Source organism: Montipora foliosa, chromosome 4 (genome assembly GCF_036669935.1).
Source record: "Montipora foliosa isolate CH-2021 chromosome 4, ASM3666993v2, whole genome shotgun sequence".
NCBI lineage: Eukaryota > Metazoa > Cnidaria > Anthozoa > Scleractinia > Acroporidae > Montipora > Montipora foliosa.
The window spans coordinates 40,172,100-40,184,599 of NC_090872.1; the positions used below are offsets into that span (position 1 = coordinate 40,172,100).

The 12,500-nt window shown below is 37.9% G+C and overlaps 1 protein-coding gene across 3 annotated transcripts in view; it reads right to left on the reverse strand.

The window, feature by feature from the left end:
* LOC138000795 (C2 domain-containing protein 3-like) overlaps positions 1 to 12,500 on the reverse strand; it is a 114,136-nt gene that overhangs the window by 211 nt on the left and 101,425 nt on the right. For all 3 annotated transcript variants that reach the window (XM_068847446.1, XM_068847444.1, XM_068847443.1), the window contains 6 exons: positions 8,013 to 8,052; positions 7,574 to 7,740; positions 6,837 to 6,929; positions 5,631 to 5,721; positions 5,468 to 5,537; positions 1 to 2,387 (listed from right to left, as the gene is read on the reverse strand). The exon at positions 1 to 2,387 is cut by the window's left edge and continues 211 nt beyond it. In XM_068847446.1, the coding sequence (XP_068703547.1) occupies positions 1,145 to 2,387; positions 5,468 to 5,537; positions 5,631 to 5,721; positions 6,837 to 6,929; positions 7,574 to 7,740; positions 8,013 to 8,052 (1,704 nt within the window). In that variant the 3' untranslated portion in view covers positions 1 to 1,144. The remainder of the gene's footprint in view (positions 2,388 to 5,467; positions 5,538 to 5,630; positions 5,722 to 6,836; positions 6,930 to 7,573; positions 7,741 to 8,012; positions 8,053 to 12,500) is intronic.

The following is a 12,500-nucleotide window of genomic DNA, read 5'->3' on the forward strand; positions in this document are numbered from 1 at the left end:
TTAAATTTTTAAGAAAAAGAGGGCTCCCTCTACCTCCAGTGACCAGAAGGCATCATGTAAAATAACCAGGTAAAACAGCAACACTTGTTTCCATTCATGTGCACATGACTTGTTTATCCAATCCCCCTTAGAAAGGCTATCTGGTCACAGTGGCCTAATAGACATGGCTGTTTACTCCGAAGTCTAGAGGCAAAGGTTTGAAAAAATAATGTCATTTTGAAAGATAACAATGGTAATGGTAGTAGATAATACAAAAGGGGAAGGTTTAGAAAAGGAACATGGTTAATAATAATAATAATAATAATAATAATAATAATAATAATAATATTATTATTATTATTATTATTATTATTATTATTATTATTATTTATTTGCTTATCAATCGGACTATCATGCCCAACCCTCAGCACCCCCTCTGCCACAAAAAAAAAGGGTAGTGAAAATAAAAGCAAAAATAACACTTCGATGCAAAAAGGTTGACTTCCAGGATACACTCCGAGTAAAACAAAACTTCTGGCAACTACAGTCTTTTTACATTGATATTGGTCTGTCAAGAACTGTGTAATAACTATCTTCAGTGTTGGATGATGTACCAGTACTCCTAGTGGCTTGCATATATCTCCTTTTGTGAGGAAATTGAGGGCTTGAAAGGTACACATTTTGAAGTCTAGTTCAATGTAAGCTTTACAGGTGATTTACTTAATACTATAGGTTGGTTTGTCCACTTTCATAAAGTATGAACAAGGCATCTTTAATATACCTTTGGGTCACCACGAGTGAGGCCTTTGAGCTGATGTTGAATTGTCAATCGTTTCAACAAACAAGCTTATAAGTTAATTCGATCCATGGTTTCACAGATGATTCAAGCATCTCACTTCCATTTGATGATTGTTGTTGATTCAATCAACAGAGTGACACCACAAGACAATGGTTGAACTTTGCAAAACCAACAAGAAACTTCACTGTACCGAACTGGGAAACATGAATGTGACTTTTTGAAAGGGTATACGTGTACAACCTGTAGGTCCAGCCTATTTGGAAAACTCTTTCATGTCAGCATTTGTTTCATGATGGTAAGCGTTTTTGCTTGGAGCTGATGACAGCTACGTTTTGGACATGAACAAAAAAGACTCCTTTCAGCATTCTACATACTCCCAGAATTAAAAATTCTTGCTATTCGTTCTGCCTCTGAATTGGAGATTGGTGGCCTCACTCCATTTCTTGCCATGTAAATTGGCTCCCTCTTAGCAAATACCTCAGTTAAATTTCCTTTAGCAGGTATATCTAAGTAATGTGAGCGAGACAACAGTTTAGAGTGTGACCTGCTCGAATTGCTTTGCATCCCCAACCTTAGGACCCTCATGGACTCCTCCAGCTGTTCTGTTGGCATAAAAAAATTGGGCAAATGATGACTTGATAAAGTAGCATGTTTGGGTAGCTCTCTGGGCAGATTTTCTTGATTGTTCTCAAAGTTATAGACCTCTTCAACAAAGTCACATGTGCTTGTACCACTGCATTTTAGGCCTGTACCTGCATCTGTGCTCATTTCTGAGAAATTCTCAGCAACTTTACACATTATGGCTGGATTATCAACTTCCCTACCGGTAATTTCACCATCATCACCATCAGAATCATTCTCTCTATTCTGTTGGTGAACATTTGACTCTGTGCTATTAGCATCTTGGAAAATAGTTTTCTGCTCCATATAATGTTCTGAAGTAGCAATTGATGAAAATGTGAGCTTTTCAATCTCCTCTATGTTTGCTAAGGTACCTTCCTCATCACTGCTGAGCCAGCTGTCTTTGTTGTCATAAAACTTTGAGGTTTTTGTGTTATCTTTGACATCTCCACCGACAGAAAAATTGTCAGATAAATCACTGGCAACACTTGAATCACTATCTATTGATAGATGTTGACTTTCAACTTGAGAATTCTTTGCTAATGTAAAGAAACTGTTTCCTTCTTTATCACACTGTAGACGTTGGTTAGAAGTCAAAACATTTTTTGGATTAGATGAGCCAATTCCTTCAGGAAGCCTCAAATCAGTAACATGGTTAGCAGTATTTTGCATTTCAATTATTGTTCCTGGTGTTGCACTAGTGCCTTGTTTAAAGTGTTCATTATTGTGAATGCCAACAGTGTCACCCAATATTGATTCACTTCCACAAGGTTTGGTCTCCTGCTCAATGCCTGCCACTTCTTTGCTGTCAGTTTTTAAAGTATCACTTGAGGTCTCCATTGAAATGTCTGAGAAAAGATGCCTTGATGGTTCAACAACTACATGTACCAACTCTCCTTCTGGATAATTGGAATCATCCATGGCACTGCGTGATCTTAACTTGAGGTGTAAACTTTGTTGAAGAGTATCCAGTTCCTTCATATTTTGCCTACAAAGCAAATAATATTAAATAAAAGTTTGTACAACCAACCCAGCATTCTAATGTGTGGTAATACCTTAGAGGTGAGAGTTAAGGTATAAACATTAACTCCCACCTGATGGGTCAACATTTTGGGTAGGGTAACAAATTCGATCCCATCAATAGGTCAGCTGATGTGTCAGTCAATGCATCAGCTGACATTGTCAGCGACAAATAAGTGATGTGTCAGCCAACACACCACCAACGTGTCTCATTGGTAGACCCAAAACCAACACAGCGGCCAACACACACGAAATTGGACACAAAACAAGACTGGTGGGACATATTTCAAATCATATTCAGAAATAATATGAAAGAAAGGCCATCAAAGTGTGAAATTGACTTGAAAAAACAGTGCCAGGCCTTAGTCAGTGAGGCCAGCCCGAACTTGACCAGAGACAAAGCCACAACTGCATTCGTTTTTTACAAATTGAATACAACCCAAAAGCATTAGTTTAAATTTGCTTTTAACCTTGCCATGTATATATAAAGTGTATGATAAATGATGATGACAACAATCATAAGTGAACCAAGGCAGCAAACTCTGCTAATTTAATTAAATACTGCACAATAAAGGGTGAAAACTGGTAAGCATGTATGCAATATATTTATTCATAAGCACAGGATAAAAAGCCTTCAATCAAAATGTCTTCACTGTGCCATGCTTCAAGTCACATTTCTCTCATAATAATTTATTGCTGTTTGTTTATTGTTATTTGCCAACCCCAAAAAATCTTTTTCAGATTGAATGGATTCTTACAAAAATGGAAGCCTTGATGACTAATTACAGGCTGTGCAAGGCCCTCAATTGAACAGCAAGGAAAGTGCAATTGTGTGACATTTCTGTTGCTGTTGGCCTTGATTGATGGTGTCTTTTTGTGTGTCAGCCGGGCATAAGCCATGCACCTGTAGTATGAGTCACACCAGTCAATTATTCTGTTAGTAAACTAAGCACCTTTATGAGGATTCATGCAGATCCCAGCATGCAGATCTTTTGAATCTCTGTCACAGTTGCTCTCCCTGATACTTTCCTCATGTTTTCTACCATCTCCTTCTTTACTGTACCAAGCGCACCAACAACCAGAGGAATCACTACGGTTTTCATATGCCACATTCTCTGTATTTCTAGTTCAAAGGTCTTTGTACTTGCTTTTCTTTTCGACCTCCTTCAGCGCAATGCATGTTTTTATCTGATTATTATTATTATTATTATTATTATTATTATTATTATTATTATTTACGGATATTTTTGTGACTACAAAGTTTGCACCACTGGTGTCACTCTTGTTTTGAACGTCTCAAGTTGGTGTAGGAGCAAAGTTGTTACTGAAGCCAAGGATGAAAGGAGTCCAGAGAAGAATAGTCAAAGACAAAAGAAATTCACCTCATTTATTGGAATAAAAAGTTAAGGTAAACAACTGTGTACCTCGCCTTCCAGATCTCGCCGCATTGGAGATCAAGAAGAAACACGAGAAAGGTGAGCACTAGGCTGTGTGGCAGGCGTTCCCAGACAAAAGAAAAAGGGAAAGGGAAAACGAGGAGGGTGCGCATGGAAGAAGCGGAGGACGCTTTTGTTTTTCGATTTTTTTATGTTCAGATTCTAATAATAATTGTAAATAATCGTGATTGGCTTGCAAGAATTAAATTTGTGTCAATCACCACCAACCTATTGTGGTTGAATTCAACATCACTCTCTTTCAAGCTATCACGTAAACAATATTAAACTCGTCGCCAACGTTGTCTTCTTGATCTGATTCAAAGCATTTGGATAGAAATTTGAGATTCTTGCAACAGTTTTTAATTTTCCTTCTAAAACTCATCAATAATTCATATGTTTGATAGCCAATAAAAAATGGCTAAATTCGTCACGTGCATGAGTTTTGATACCCAATGAAAACACAGATGAAAACCACACGTGTTTTGGATCACATATCAAAACCACACATGGTTTTCATCCGTCTTCTCATTGGACATCAAGATTTATGGATCAAAACAAAACAAATTGAACACAAAAACAATACTTCAGTTTGATTAATTATCATAATTAATCAGCTTCATGCCAATTCATTTTTTTTTTCGTTGACAAAAATTCTTACATCTTCAATAAAATACAGGAATATTTAAAGAGATCGATCTAATAAATGTAGTCTTCCACAAAAATAGTATCTTGCATTGAACCTACAGTAGCTTATAAATACTGTCTCCTGTCTTACCTTTCATTGCCCATTTAGTTTTGTAAGTCTAGGAATACTCCCTTGCAACAACTTTGATTCGTCTTCCCAATTGTTTGGAGAACGAAAATGGCTTTCGGTATTCACTGCGAAAGACTCTGTCATCTTCACTCCCCCATGACTTACAACGAATATCAACAAGTTTCCCACATTCTGATCATTTTAAAATAGATAATTTCATGGGAAATTAGAACACTTAAACAATACCCCCTAATTACTAAAAGAAGTGTGAATAGTTTTAGAAGCCATAGCAAAAACTTGTGCATCGTGTTTGACCGGGGTTTCCAGACACCTCAAAACAATAAAAGCACTCGGCCTATGGCCTTGTGCTTTCATATGTTTCTCTGTGTCTGGAAACTCGTTTTTTATTTATTATACTTACACACATATTGCAAACAAGTTGTGAAAAATTTTCGACAATTTTTTATATGGATTCCCGCCACATTTGTTAGTTATTCAGTGCCCATACAACACCAAACGATTTCTTTTTCAGCGATGGTCTAAACAAACTGACACAAGATTTTGTTGAGACATTTTCACAAACTCAACACACGTTGTGCTCCCTTTTTGGCAACAGTGTGAGAGTTTTTGGAAACAATGGTGCGATCAACAACAATCCTGCCTGACGCAATTTTCCAATGAACGTTTTTGATTGGATGCCATTTGGCAGTTAGAGATTTCACAGCAGCCTGTGAGATCTGGAAGGCGAAATACGTAATTGTTTACGTCAACATTAAATAATTATATCAATAAGGTGAATTTTTTTGTCTTTTACTTTTCCTTTCTGGACTCCTTTCATCCTTTGTACTGTTTGCATACCTCAACTGAGAGAAGAGATGCGATGTGGAACAAACAGGCAAATCATCAATTATTGCAGTTTCCTTTCCACCTAAAAGGACAGAATGCAAAGGTAGTTAACCATAATTAGGTGTAATAATCATATCTCTGGTGTTCTTGCTAAAATGAATCAAAGATACTCCACCTTTGCAAAATCTGTGCTTTACAATGTTTTGGTGGAAAGCATCATTAGCCTCTTGGGGACTGTTGACTGAGGATGTGTTATATGATGTACCCTAAAGAGAAACACATCCATTCTGAATTCCTCTAGTATGATAGAGTAAACTTAAGATTATTTGGCTGGAGACAATTTTGCTTTTAGGCGACAGCTATCCATGCCAGTTGGACAGTGAAGAAGTTGACTGGTAGATTCCAGTCACTGTAGTCACAAAACTATGATGATGTGGCTTCACAAAAATGCAACACATCATCATCATCATCATCATCTATCCAATTGTGATCTGGGTTTATCCCCGTAAACGAGGATGGCCGGATTTACCCCACTTTGTCAGCAATCTATCTAACTCCCGCTCTCCATCTCGCTCGATTCATGGCGTCCTTTTTCTCCAAACCAATGCTCTCCTTCTCCACTTGCATCTTCCACGTCTTCTTTGGTCGTCCTCGCTTCCTCTTGCCCTTCACTTCGAACTCCAACGCTTTTTCTCAGAACATGCCCATCATCCCTCCTCAACACATGCCCGTACCATCTCACTCCATTTTCCTTTGCCATCTGAACCACTGTTTCCTTCAATCCCAACATCTCCATCAGGTCCTCTGTCCTCTTTTTCTCCATCAGTTTTGCACCACACATTGCCCTGCACCATTGCTCTCTCAGTCCTTCTCAAAATTGCTATCTCATTTTCCCTCAGACACCATGTCTCACTCCCATATACGGTAACATCACCACTCTTACACAACTCCGATAAACCATTCACCTTCACAAAGAACCTTTTTCAGTTTAGCAACTCTACACATTCCCTAAACTTGACTCATCCAATTCTTGCTCTTGCTGTCACAGCTGCCTCGCAGCCACCACTAATTGCATTCACCCTAGCCCCCAAATAACAGAAACCTCTCACCGTTTCCACCTATTCACACAACTCCTCCACCGGTTCCACTTACCATATCCATCAGCTGCTTCTTGCATCTTCCACACACAAAATCTCTCCCCAACCTAGAGGTCACCCTCTTTACTTTCATGCATCTTCCATGGATCCATTTCCCACATTTCACACACACTGCACTGCATTATTCACCAACTGCTAAGTTATTCTCATACGTTTTTAAGACCTAACAAATTCTTGTGATAAAAGAGGAAAAAGGTTACACTGGCAATACTACTGCTACTCACTTGAAGATCTCGCTTTGAAGAGGGGAGGTATCCTGTTCTTGAAGCAGTTGAACAGCGCAGTGGTGACACAGGAATAACAGGAGACACACCAAGCTGGAAATCAATTAGCAAAACTTGAAACTATTAGAGCAACTTGTTTCCAAGTAAGGACTGTATATCAAAATTGACCACATCATTGATGAGCAACTATAGCTAAGCTGGAAAATATATGGATGTATATGTATGTTTTAAAGTGTGTTCGCATTGATGTCATTGCTGAAAGCAAAACTTCTAAAAGGTTGCAATATGTCATGCCTGGTCACTGCTATTTACTTAAAATCATTGCATACACTGTTACTTGTGCATTCCTCACTTAGGCATTCATGCAGCAATACTCTCCTGATCATAGTAATTTAAATTTTACATCACAATGTTCAAGTGCACTGCTGGGTGCCAAAAATGGTATATGTACACCTGATAAATAAATGTTACTCAATGGTTCCTTGAGAGGAGTTAAGACAAAATTAGCACATTTTAAATTTGCACTTGTTTTCTTAATAGAAAAAGGAATGCTGATTCAGGTTGTTGGTGCAAATACCTTACCAAAACCAAGATACATGTGTAAGGTCCCAGCACTATCATAGTCAAGTTCCTAATTGCATCTCATGTTTAGGGTCAAGGCTCCAATGAGGTGATAATAATAAGAGCTAAAATGTAACCAATGCTCTCTCCACTGAGTCATCACTACATAAACTAACCTTGATCTGTCCCTTGCAGTCTCCATAAAAATCCATAACATTGTACCATCCAATCAGTTGCCTCATACCAGCCAACAATGGTGACAGGTCAAATGATACAAACCCTATTAAACGGTCTTCAGATGAGCTATCTTCACCGGACTTTTGTGCCTTTGTGAGTACATCTACTGTATGAACAGAGTGTCTCATTAGGTGAAAGTCATTGTATTTCTAGTATACTATTAACATAATATTTAAATCTGGTTGCCAGTGGTTTACCATAGCCTATAGGACCTCTTACTACCATCTGTTTAGCCTACAACTCAACTCTTTTGTTAGGGTTGCTGCTGTGATCACTGCCAGCTATTTCACCTTCACTAACTGCTTATGAAAAATGTTAGTGACACCAAGTTAAATTATACATTACCAGTATTCAAATGCAATCTGTATGTATATTTACCTGTATCATGTGGGGTGTGCCATAACTTGAAAACAAGATCCTTAAAATGAGAACAAGACATTATTATGGAAATGACATTTATGACTGTCATCAAGAGAACTATTAATAATTATTAAAATAACAATAATATATCACCGGCATTAGTATTTCAAATGGACCATGCTGCAAATAGTCTGTGCATGCATATGATTTATTTCTTTATTATTTTTTTCCAATTCACTTTTTGATTTCACTTGATCTTTTAAAAATAATTTATTCATTAACTTGTTATTTTCCAATGGAACGGCTGTGTGTTGCTATGTGCAGGTTTCAACCCTCTTTTAACCACCTTTGAAAACAGTGAACAAATGGCTGGAAAAATTTTTAAACGCATAACTTTATTGGGATGGAACATAAGAATCTGCCAAACTTTATTCCAACCAGGTATTGAAGCAGTCTTGGAGGTGTTTTGGTTACATAACAATAAAGATTATTAACTAAGTTAACTGGATGAGCTTAACAGTCTTCAAATAATAAAAAAATTAATCTTCATTTCTTGATTGTCAACTGTATAATAGTACACAATGCAGGCTCATGCGCATGGTTTGTAACAGAGTTTCTCAACATTTTATGAAGCATTTTGTATGTAGTTTTTGCAGTTGCGTGAACTTCCCCCTGCCCACAATGTGTTTCTTATTTGAGGTGTGTCTTATCACCCAAATGCAGTAAAACTTGACAAAACAAAAAGTCATTAATTTTGTCCCACAGCTGGTTTTGCATGGGTCTATCCCAGGGTGTCCAGTGGCATGTTCATTCAAAAAAATAGGAAAATAGGAAACTCAGGATTGAAAAAATAGGAAACTTTGTTATAAAAAAAACAGGAAAAAAAAGGAGAATCAATAGTAAATTGATGGACTAAGAGAGCCTCCCTGCACCCCATCAGCTATCCCAATTCACCACTTTAGCCCATAACCTAACAATGAAATTATGAACATGAATATGACAAAGGGAGTATTTCGGTTCTAAATGTTCTTGTTCTTTATATTTCTTATTGTGACAACAATATCAACAAATCACTTTGTTTAAAAGGATATTACAAAATTAATAGCCAACACAACAAATCCAAAGTGAACACCATGTGTCATAAAACGATCAACTGTTCATCCTTAATTTGACTTTCTTTTCTTCAATAACAGAGCAGAAACACCAGTTGGTACATGTAGTGCCTTTTCCAGCAATTTCTGATTCTGATTTAACCACCTTTTGCTTTTCTCTTACTGCTTCAAGCTTCCTCTTCACCTTTGCCTGATTGGATTTTGCTGTTTCTATCATGAGACATGCAACTGTCACACCTTGTGAATCATCCTTTAAACCGGACGATAGGGCAGTCTGTAACTTAACTGTGCTTTCTGACAGCAGCTCATCAGCTGTTTGCATTTCTTCTATTGTCTCCTGCTCCTTTCTGTCTATGCTCTCTCCCTTTTCTTTCAACAGTGTGGTCTTTTGCCTGAGCTTTTCTTGCTCTCATTCCACCTATTCAGCTTTCACTTTCTCTTCAGCATGCCTTTTCTTCTTCTCAGCTTCCTCTTCGTCCAGCCGCTTTCTATAATGCATATGCGCAGATCTCATTGCAGTTTAACAAAGGCCATATGTCAGGGGAATTTTCTCTGGTCTGCAGTTCCCAGGATCGTGAAATTTGACAGCATCTTTCACAGTTCTAGGGTCAACAATGGTCCTCTCTCCAAGACGTGTCTGTTCTTGTGTCAGTACAATACAGGCATTCACTGAAAGACTTCTTTCTGACTCAGCATTCGATTTGCCCCTGATTTGACAATTTTTGGAAGAGCTGAAAATCATGGCCCAGTCCTACAAAGAGATTTAAGACTGAATACAGCTCGCCAGAAATGGTCAACACGTTGCCCTCTTTCTAACTGCTCAACATCTTGGTCATCAGAATAAATACGCGTGATAAAAGTGAGCAAGATTTCAAAATAACTACATTTATGGATAACGAAATGCTTTTTTGATTGGTTTATTCAGAAGATCATCATCATGTTCAGTTGAACAAAATTAGTTGACACAATGTGTTTAAACAGTTCCTTTTAAGTGTAAAATAAAACAGAGCAGTGTACTTTATTGACCGGTTGCCCACGCCAGCCAATTGGTGGTCTTGAAATGAACAAGTGGAGCATTTTGCCTTCAAGTTAGTTTGCAATTGACATTCTACATATGGCAAGACTTTGTTGCCTTCTGAGTTGAGGATGCATGATGACCTGTTAGCACCTACTTTCATTTTTGTATTATTTACTGAAACACCAACCCTGAATAGGAGGATTATTTAACTGAAATCGGAAAATTAATAAAATTAAGAGATACTTACGAGCTTCTGTAGGATGAGAAATTACTAAAATATTGTTTGAGAACAGAACAGTGTTTAAACGATGAAATGATATATGAAATGGATCATAATTATATGAATTGCGGATATGAAATCAAGGAAAGCTATGATCCTCGCAGTTATATATGAACGCAATTTTTGCAATTGCGTAAAGGAGCCTGAAAAATTCAGGACTTCAACAGGGTTTGAACCTGTAACCTTGCGATACTGGTGCGACGCTCTAACCAACTGAGCTATGAAGCCACTGACGTTGGGAGCTGGTCATTTGTGGGTTCCAATGTTCCCGTGAAGAATGAATCAACGACTAAATGATATACGAAATGGATCATATATGACCTGCGGATATGAAATCAAGTCAAGCTATGATCCTCGCAGTTATGAACGCAATTTTTGCAATTGCGTAAAGAAGCCTGAAAAATTCAGGACTTCAACGGGGTTTGCAACTTAAAGTCAAGATACCTTCAGTGTCAACTGGATTTTGAAGCTAACTTTTGCTAAGCTTACAGTTGTCCAAACATCACTTAGTCTAACAAAGAGAATTGTGACCAATAGCTCACCTCCACCGACAGTCAGCCACCAGCCTTATTTACGTTTGCTGAAAAGATAACTGCATGTAGGCCATCTGTAGGCCATCTGTTGGCCCACTGTCGGTAATAAGGTAATATGCTGTTACCGTGTTGGGAACCTGTCGGTAGAATGTCGGTAACTTTAGGGCGATAATTGCCTTGAAAAATTTGTGACTTTCAACCCCTGATACATGTCGTCCTGATACAATGTTTCTATTGGATAAATATTTTCTCACATGACGTAATTCTGTTGCTCGCATTGCGTCACCATCTTTGCTGTATGTCCTTTCCACTTCGCGGTGTTGTTGTTTTCTCATTAAAAGGTCCTGTTTGACTGTATGGATAGTTCTCTTTCTTAACAGGTTATGGGCCCAGGACGTGAAGTTATTACTGTAGGGATTTGAAGTGTATTTTACCTTGGCACATGACGACGATGTCAGAAATTGTAAAGATCGAGAAGTTGAACGGGAAGAATTATCATACATGGAAGTACAACATAAAACTTGTTTTAATGGAGCGTGGTCTGTGGGGATTTACCCAGGAAGGTCAAGAAATACCCCCAGGAGATCCTGTAACAGTACTGCAACTGTAAGGAATGCTTTTCGATTATGATCTGACAAAGCTTATTCGCTGATTGCTCTGAATGTGGAGAAAGAATTGCATGTTCACATTTTTTCGGTTACCAACCCTCTCGAAGCATGGAAAATCTTGCAGAAGCAATTTGAGTTTGTATCAGTCACACAGATTGTCTGCATAAACCATAAGTTTTACACAGCAAGTGTGAAAGAAGGCTCAGATTTGTTGCAATATTTAACCCATATGACTTCCCTTGCTGAGCAGTTTAAATGCCAGAAATGTCGATGATCTAGACTGGGAGAATATCAAAGCATTGTTGATTGAAGAATATATGAAACGGACTGAGAAGAACAAGAAAGAAAAGTCTGGCAATGTGCTCTTCGTGAATCAAAGAAGAGAAAGAAGTTCCAATAAAGGAAATTATCAAGCACGTGGTGGATCCGGTTTTGTTTGCAGTGTACATTTGCAGAATTTCAACCCAGTTCGTAAAGATTCTTCTCAATTTCACCATGATGATCATGAAAGATACAAGGGAACCAAATGCTTTAAATGTAACCAGGATGGGCATAATTGCCAAGCACTGTCCACTGAATAACAAACACACCCAAAGAAGAAGAAAAGAAAATTCAAATATGGCAGAACTCGAAGGAGTTGCACTAATCTCAAGCATGATGAATCAGTCAAATAAATGGTTTATTGACTAAGCAGCGACAAAGCACATGACAAGCAACAAAAGTGTTTTAGAGAACTATGTTCAGTACCAAGAACCAAGAAATATTTACCTGGGAGACAGCACAGTAATTCTTGCACATGGCAAAGGTAAAGTCAAACTCCCTACGTTAAACAGTTCTCGTGAAATTGTCCTTGATTTGCATCAAGTGTTGTTTGTACCAAAGTTGACCAAGAACTTACTTTCAGTAACTGCAATTGCACTGATGGGAGCAGAAATCCAATTTGACAAGGATAACT